We start from the raw sequence: 9,127 nt of genomic DNA, 5'->3' as shown, positions 1-9,127 counted from the left end.
ATATATATATATATATATATATATATATCTATTCAGTGATGCATATGTATTCGTATATTCACACATAATACACTACAAAGTACGTGCAATACAACAGTCTTCGTTAAATACTGCAGCGTATTATGCTGCATTTGGTCGGCTTACGTATTGCTTCCGAGTATGTATGCAGTTAGAATACATACCTACTCATATAACAGAACACTCCGTTCACCTTTCGGGGTATTTTCGTTTTTTTATTAATTCGCATATGTTGCACTGCCATTTTACCTTTTTCATTTTTTTACGTGTTCTGCAGCAAGCGCTCAAGAGCAAGGATCCCAGCACGCAATACGTCACAAAGCAGGGGGAATGCAGAAGAGAAGATTTCAGTTAGGGAAGGATGGCAATGAACAAACAGCGAACAGGCAATAAAAATTAAAAGTATATTAGTTGTTAGATTAAGGCATTTGTAACGGGACAGACCAAAGCATTAGAAGACAAGTACACGAGCAGGATGGCTGTAACGCAAGCAAATCATAGAAAAACATCACGAGAACAACGCGACCAATAATGACAAATAGCATATACTGGTAGTCTGCCAACCACACGAACCAAGAAAGATTTCAGTTCGCATGGACGGCAACAAACAAGTAAAGAAATGCGGGGAGTACAGAAGTAACCGGCCAAGCACAGCCCTGTGTTTGTTTTTAGCGGGGGACGGAGCGTAGGCCGTAAATACATTTTATGCAACCCATTCTTTTCCACAATTATTTCGTATGCTCTTTCCTTTTTAGTATTTTCCCCAATCAATTATTCCATTTATTCACTCCTTTCTCGCACCTGCGGCCATCAGTTTACTTAGTTGTACCACAGCGCCAGCGACAAGGGATGCTTTTTTAATTACTAAGGACCAGATGGAGAAATTTATTTGTTATTCGCTGTACTGGCTTTAGTCATACAGGTGGAGAGAGGACGACGTTTACAGACCGGCGATGAGATTATCCTTTTGATCGTATTACAAAGCTAGCTTTGCCAGTTAATTGGAATACACAAGCTCACGCATTTCCAACGAAATGTCTCCAGAGATGAGGAAGATGCGTGTACGGCGATTAATAGCAAACGCCTTCAGACACGATGTCCGCGTAGAATGCCGCTGGCGATCTTCTATCCCCCCGTGCCAGCCAGCCAATTACCTATGATACAATGAAAGCCAGCCAATATCGAATACAACTTCTAGTAGGTACCTTTTGCCTCCCTTTTTTCTTTTGTCCTCTCTTGTCTCGGTTGCCCTCGTAGTTCTATACGGCTGGGATGGTTTCTGTGCCGCTGAACATGAGACAGCCGAAGAGATACCATGGACCTGCTCAAGTGGAGCAAAGTCCCAGGTTCACACATCTCGACTCTAGAGATGCATGAAATGAGTCTCGACTCAAGAGATGCATGAAATGCTACGCTCGTCCCTACAGGTTTCTGCAGTGTTTAGATGTTGACTTTCGTTGCTAATCCTGAAAAAGCAGCAAATGGATTAGAGCTATCATGGACCTGCTCAAGTGGAGAAAAGTCTGAGGAGCACCCATCATGAGTCTCGACTCTAGAGGTGAATGAAATGCTGAGCTGGTCCCTACAGGTTTCTGCATTGTGTAGATGTTGACTTTCGTTGCTAATCCTGAAGAAGCTGCAGATGGATTCAGCTAGACTGGGCTATTATTCTGAGGCTTGTGCCTCTATTGGGGGTGGCGTGACAACTGCACCACATGCCTATGCTTTCCTGCCCGCCTTAACGATTAAGTGTTTATTTCAATTATCTTCCCTGTGTACTTAACTTACGTGTTTCTCCTCGATGATGTAGCATCGGCAATTTGTTGTTATGCCTTTTTCATGTTCAGGAGCTGGAAGCAATGAAGTGTCGTTTTCTATGGGAATATAGCATGAGTTGTTGTCTACTGTTTCTGTACTTTCTTAAGAAGATATATCGACTACAACGTTGCTACGCCCATCCCACGAAGCATGGCTATCGTCGTGGCTGACTCTGAATATCGCGCCAGTAGAGTTCGTAATGTATGATGTTTAGGAAAAATGCAAGCGGCAATATGAGGAATGATAGTGCAGACGTCACTCTGCACTATCAGTCCTCATATTGCAGCTGTAGTCATACAGCGACAACGGAGCGATGGAGACTGCCTTAACCAATGCAGAAGAAGGCCAACAGGATTGGATGCAAGAAGCGCCATTCCTCCCTTGCAATCGTGAGCCTGATTTCCAGTGGAAATGGGGCTCACGATTGTGTGAGCTGGATGCTTCATAATCCGTGAAGTCTCTCGACGTAATGTCAAGTCTGAAAAATCAGCCTCAGTCCCCTTTTTTTGCATTGCTCGTAGTTAAGGTGCAATACGCAGACCTTCGGGTTTAGACCCCTCAGCTCGTCTACGTACTTCTGCAGGCAAACGCTGCCTACATAAACCGAAAAGAAATCGACTACATGCCCTACAGTCTCCTGCGATGATTGTGTTGAGTTGACCCTTGCAGCTTAGCCTCTCCGAGCGAGATCGCATTATAATGAAGAGGAAAGTTCTTAAAGTTGCGGGGGGTTTTACTCTGCAGCACTGAGGACAATATTTTTCCTTTTCAGGTGGACTCAGTAGCCTTGCTGGTCAAACCGACAGATTCAGCATGTCTTCTCTGAAGTTGCCACATATATTTCTACTTGCGTGCAGGATGGTTGTCAAGGGCTGAGAAAGTGCTTAACAACAGTTGCATCCAGCGTTCGTGCATGCGAAAAGGGCGGCTTCGTTGTGCATGCATTTGGGGCTGCCGTACAGCAGTGAACGCATCTAGGCTCTTTGCAGCTCATGAGACACCACCTCCTCTCCGCACCAGACCCAAGCATTTCTGCCGCTGTACCCAGAGCGTCTGGGGAGTGGACAGGGGGCCACGGGCTCCTTGAAGAATTCTCATCTTATTCTTTTGAAAGTCTACTGGACTTTACGGACCTAAGATAAGAAGGAGAACTGTCGGTTCTCTTGGTTGCGTCACACGCTCGCTGTTGCAAGGGCGCACGACAAATACCACTCCTCAACGTGGACGGGTTGGTGCATAGTAACGATTAGTAGAGAAGCTGCTCTTCGAGAAAAGTCACTGGATACACTTCCTAAGAGCTCCTTCAGAAATTCCGCCCCATTTCAAATATCCCACAATAGATATTAGCCGGGGTCCGCCCTCCGGTGGTAAGGCAACCAATGCCTGGCCGCCCCACCGCACCGGAATAAGAGCAGAGTGAGCAGAGTCTACATTCCCTGCAAAGGAAATGCCTTCACAGCGGAAAACAATTCATGAAGAATGCCTTCTCTAGGGCGACCTTCCAGATATGACGAGTGCCATGGTGCGGGGTACTGGAGGAGTTCGTTGCTTCCTCTGGTGTTCTACGCTTGCATGTAAAATACACCTAAAGAGCTACAGTTGCTATTGGGAGCGGGTTGGTTATAAGGGGATGCGGGACATTCGCAAATGTATGCAAGCAAGTGTGCCGCTTTACCAAAGTATATTTGTCATAGGGAAGGCTCCCTATGTTCGTTGCCATATGCAATTACTTCCAGTTCGGTAAGGCAACACGGTATGACAAAGCAGAGAAAACTTAAGCAAAGGGAAAATTCCTTTGAAGTACCAGTCCTTAATTGGCAGAAGCCACTCGGAGCACCAATATCAATGGTTCATTGTAGGGCTGTCCCCAACAAAGAGACAATCTGTAAGTGTTCAACCTGCTTATAGGGAGCTATGGGGTAGAACAGTGGAGTCCGCTGAAGTGGTGGACACGTTAGCAATCAAGGAGAGAACTAACGATACTTTCACCGCCCTAGCTGAGAAGGAAGGAAACGGGTTTGAAATGGAACCCGAGATAGGTCCTTTGGATACTGGCGAACACTTGCCCTGTCTAAGGAAAAATAAGAACCGAAGGCTTCCGGCAAATCTTTTGGGGACGTTCCGACAGGCGCAGCTGTTTCTTTTGCAGCAATCAATCTCACAACATTCGAGATTGCAGATGCATGAATATAGCTCAGGAACTTGGAAAAGAGGATTCTGAGTATTCTTCCCAGGGGGACAAAGAAAAAACGATCAGCGAAAGGAATTGGCCCCCATGCAGCATGCGGCGCAGTGACGAAGACAATGGATGCTGCAGTCCCACCGGCGGATATGCCTCGGCTCAACTCAGAACTGGTCTGTGCTCATCCATGTTCGTCCAAATGGTCTGGAGCCGCTAGCGTTTCTCGACCCAGGCTCAGTTAGCCATGAGCTGAGTTGGGCGTTTTGTACTTCGTTTTCGGGCTAACGCGTTGATAGCCATAGTCAACTTACCCCCAACTTGGAGATGTCACCATACCGTTAATGCTGGCTGTCTAAAATGGTTCAGTGAATCATTTGAACTCCTGCAAACTCTCCAAACAAGAAAAGACAGCAACCTCATGGCGAGAAGGGTCAAATGGAGGTGAATGAAATCATGGACCCATGACAAACGACCCGCAAGCCCCAGCAAACGATTATGGAATTAAATGGCAAGATATTGACACACCGAGTATAACTTGGACGAAGTGATACTCGGTGTGTCAATATCTTGGCGATTTCTCACGAACATCTACAAGCACCTGTCAACTTTGCAACAACAATCGCAGGTCTACACGGGACAGCTTAAATTTGACCCGCGTGGAACCGCTTGGCGACTACTAATCGGCTACGTTCGGAGACAAATTCATATATTTCTACAGAAGTGCTCGTTAGCTTTTATTACTTTCTCGCAACTGTCTATACTATTGGGACTACCTATAGTTAGGTCGGTGCCGAGACGAACAACAATGTCATTTTTTCATGCGTTGGGGCTGGCCGGAACCTCATCAACGTGCGCACTGAAGTTGAGCGCCAGCAGATGTTGTTGGCACATATTTTCGAGTAGGTTGAGATGCACTTATCAAAGCTTGTCATCAAGCCCAGTCGAGCGGCATAGAACGAGGGGAAGCAGCAGCGACTACGCCAATCAGCTGGGTTTCCCCAACGAGATGCGGGCCGGCAGCTGTAGAAGCAAGTCAAAGCAGCATCTCCAGCTGCCGGTAGTCCCCCTTCCCCACCTCATCCCAGCTCTGCTTTCGGTATTAAGAGCTACCAAGCAAGCACGTCTGCTGCTGCTGCGTAGAGCGAGGCAGGCAGACTGCTCTGTCTGCGCGAACTGCATATCCACGCGCATGCAGGCTATTTATTGATGACGATTCTCTAAAGTATTCGTGCATGCAGAGCATGGGGCTGGGATGCGCTCTGCATGCGTAGCTGCTCTGCAGAACTAGTTGCATCAAGGGTCGATGCTGCTCAAGACAGGCTACTTTCTCTTCGCAAAAACCCCAGATGCTTGGGCCGCTGTGCCCAGGACGCCTGAAGAGTTGAAAGGGGGCCAATGGGCTTGCTCCTGAGAACGGTTGTCACGGAAGTCGTGCATGTGGAGATGCTTTGTAGCTGAAGTTGCAGCAAGGTGCGCTCTAACTCATGCCAGGCTGCCTCGCCTGCCCATTATCTGCGTCTAGCCCTTGTGAGGGTGCGGGAGGGATGCATGGAGACTGTAGGGCCGGATAAAACAGCTTTCGGGGGCTGTTATTTTTTGTATTTTCGCTCGATTGTAGCTGGTGGCTGAGGACTCACTTGTTACTATTTAGATGAAACTGGCGAGGCGTCTTCTTGATTATCATTAATAACTTGATATTTGTTTTGTTTATCGAATTAGATGAACACACGGAGGAAATTTTGTTATTAGTGCCTCGCCCAGAGTTGTAGGAGCAGCTTCAAGGTCTCCGTTCCCCTTTGCTTGTTTTCATGTGTTGGGTGGAAAAATAGGTTTTTTGACCAATTAAAAACACCAATTTATTTTTAAAACACCTAAATTTTTATTTTAAGTGGCTTATTTATCTCTTTTTACCTCTTTAGGGCGTTTGGGGAGCGGCAATCTCCTACGAATCTTCGCGTGCTGTTACTGCTGCTGCTGCAGCTCCTGCTGCGGCTGCTGCAGCAGCAAGCGGAAATTCGTCGGCCATTGGTGTTTACGTTGGCTTAATGGATTTGAAAATAAAGAGGCAAAGACAGGAGAGCGAAAAATATAGGCAAAAGAAGGACAACACAACGGAAAGGAAACAGAAAACCAGACCTGGAGGCCTACTCATTAGCGGGAGCTGAGCGCTGGCTGCTGCGGTGTTGCTGTTGCTGTTCTCGGGAATGGTGTATGTGTTTGCATCGATATGGAGTTAAAAAACTAATTAGTTAGATAACTCTAACATTAAAAGAATAAAAAAGACTATTTGATCCTTTTCCCCCTCGGTTTTCCCCCAGATTTTACCCATGAATATGCAAGCTCCCAGCTGCAAACGAGCGACGGGTAGTTTCTCTGTGCCTCCTCTCTTACAAAAACCCTCTATTTTCTTCTAGGGGATCGATCGTCTCCAGTTGCTGACGCAACAACAAAAGAAAGTGCTGCAAAGGCGGCCAGCCCCCTAAACCTACGAGCCACCGGGCTCCTCCGCGATGATGAAACAACAAACCCTAAACCCTAAACCCTAGACCCTAAAACTAAACCCTAGACCCGAAGTCCTGGAGGCCAAGCCATAAGCCCTCAACAGCACAGCCTTTAAAACAATCGAAAACCCTTTTAACAACACTCTATACACCTGATCACCAACGGCGTCTTTCACTTGCCCCACCGTTCCCCACGTCGCCTTCTCCGCGGTCAGGTACTATCTGCAGCAGCAGCCGCAGCAACAGCAGCAGGAACGGCAGCAGCTCGCACAGCAGCAGCAGCAGCAACAGCAGCAGCAGCAATCAACGAAATACCAACAGCGGCCGCGGCCGCAGCCGCATCCGCCGCAGTGGCGAAACCGCCACAGCAATAGAAGCAGCAGCAACAGGGGTATCAGCAGAAGCAGCAGCAGCAGGGATATCAGCAGAAGCAGCGGCTTTTGCGTGTTTTTTTGTTCGCTGCTGCTGCTGCTGCTCTGCATGCGTTTCCTTCTTTTTTCTCGTAGGACGCAGTTAGGGTATTGCTGCGATTCTCTTGTTTTTCTTTTGAATAGTATTGTATGAGGTTTGTTAATGCTGCGGAGCAGAGCTCCTCTTTTGTTTGCCTTGGTATAGAATCTGTCTGCTTTCTTAGTGAAAGTTGTTAGCTGCGTTTATTAATTATTTATTGCAAAAGAAGAAGAGAACAAGAAGAAAAGAAAAAGAAGCAATGGCTGCGGATGCAGCGACACAGCAGGAAGGAGACGCTGCGTCTTCTACGTCTCTACCCCCTCAACATCAAGACGAATATTCTGTATTTGCTCGTTTGTCTGGAGGAGCAGGAGGAGGAAGCAGCAGAGAAGCACAAGATGCTGCTGCTGCACATGTAGCAGAAGAAGAGGTGGCGGAGGTCGAGCTTACAAGCACAGGCAGTGCTGATGCGGCTGCTGCTGCTGCTGCTGCCGGTGCTGCTGCAGCTGCTGCTGCGGGTGGTGCTTCTGGTGCAGGGAGCAGCGCAGCAGAGGGAGCGCACCGCCTTCGGGGGAGGCATGGTCGGGGCAGCAACAGCAGCAGCAGCAGCAGCAAGACACACAACCCTGGGGGGGGCCGCACCCGTGGGCGAAGCCGCAGCAGTAGCGGCAACAGCAGCGACAACAACAGACTAGAGCGCAAGACACGGAGGGCTGACCGCAACTATCGCAACAAGCTGAGGGTAGCAAAGAAGCAGCCTCCTTTCCCCAAGCTGCGAAGGTACTTGCGACGTTGGGCAAGACGCCCTGATCTTGCTGCTCAGCTTCTTCTTACGGTTTTTCTCATCTTTATGGTTGCTTCTTTGGGGCTACGCATTGCAGCTAAAGCAAATGTTAAACTCCAATCCACGCCCCCCTTCCTTTTCATAGCGAAAGATACCCCTACATCCGCAGCAGAAGCAGCAGCAGCAGCAGCAGCGGCAGAAGCAGCGGCAAAGGCGCGTGAAGAGGCTGCTACCCCTGCTGCTGCTCCACTGAATACGCATGTGAGTCTACTAGATGAAGATTTAGATAGGATGCTGCAGGGCATAAAGAAAAAAGCAAAAGGGCTGCAGCGCACCTGGAAAAAGATCCCAGAGTGTGCAAAGGAAGCAGCAGCAGAAAATTTTTTGCCTCCAACAGATGGTGAAGCAGATGACCCCATGGCTATATTTAAGGGCATTGCTAGTGCAGCATTCAACATGACGAGGCCCCCTTTACCTGAGAGCTTTCTAGAGAAATACAAACGACAGCAGCAGGAAAAACTCAAAGAACAAGCTGATGCTGATGCTGATGCTGATACTGGCGAAGGAACAAAGACGGAGGGGCGTGCAATAGGAGGAAAAAATAGGAGAGGAATAGACAGAGGAAGTGCAGTTAAGGGAGAGACAGCAGGACACCAACAGAACAAAGACAAAAGCAAAGGAATAGACATATTGGGGCGCGGGAGATACAAACAGGCATGGAGAAAAGAAGAGAAGGAGAGAATTGCAGCAATAAAGGAAGGAAATCAATTAGATACAGAGAGTGGTGGAACTGGCGGTACGCCCGAAGAGTCATTGACTGCAGAGGAGAAGGCTCTGCAGCAGCAGCAGCTGGCGGAGAGGGAGAAATACGCCGTGACGCTGCTAACGCTGTGGTGCTGGCTGGATGCAACCCATGCTCGCTTCGAGGGTATATTAAAATCCTACGCCGTCGCAAGTGCTCGAGGAGTGTCGTGCGCTGTGCTACAGATACCAGGGCGTGCTCTTCCAACTCCTAACAGCTATAAGAACAAACCTGGAAGCCAGTTAGTTACGTATGATTATGTAATAGACAATGTGTTGTCCCAGACAGACAAGAAAGACAGCAGCAAAGACAAACAGATGAAGCATCAAGAAAAAATGGTCATTGTTCATCAGGCAGAGGATCCACAGCCTAAGCATGTAGATGAAGAAGAACCGGAAGCCGAGGAAGCAAAAATTCCTGTCGATCTCGCTAAACGCATTATCGACACTGTTACTGTCTTCAGTATATTAGAAGAAACAGACGCAAGTGTTGCTGCAGCATTTCAGCCATTGCTCGAGGCACTATCCTCAAGCAGCACAGAACAAACGCAGCAGCAGCAGCAGCAGCAGCAG

The 9,127-nt window shown here is 48.1% G+C and overlaps 1 protein-coding gene across 1 annotated transcript in view; it reads left to right on the top strand.

The window, feature by feature from the left end:
- Positions 1-7,228: 7,228 nt before the first annotated feature.
- The window catches only part of EAH_00011920 (hypothetical protein, conserved), a gene marked incomplete at both ends in the record, with an annotated part of 2,986 nt that continues 1,087 nt past the window's right edge, over positions 7,229-9,127 (top strand). Inside the window, one exon of the mRNA XM_013394763.1 lies at positions 7,229-9,010. Within this exon, the coding sequence (XP_013250217.1) occupies positions 7,229-9,010 (1,782 nt within the window). The remainder of the gene's footprint in view (positions 9,011-9,127) is intronic.

This window comes from Eimeria acervulina, genomic scaffold (genome assembly GCF_000499425.1).
Source record: "Eimeria acervulina Houghton genomic scaffold, Eah_scaff65, whole genome shotgun sequence".
Classification (NCBI taxonomy): domain Eukaryota; phylum Apicomplexa; class Conoidasida; order Eucoccidiorida; family Eimeriidae; genus Eimeria; species Eimeria acervulina.
The sequence above is the reverse complement of the archived record's forward strand: the minus strand, read 5'-3'. Positions and strand labels throughout refer to the sequence as shown.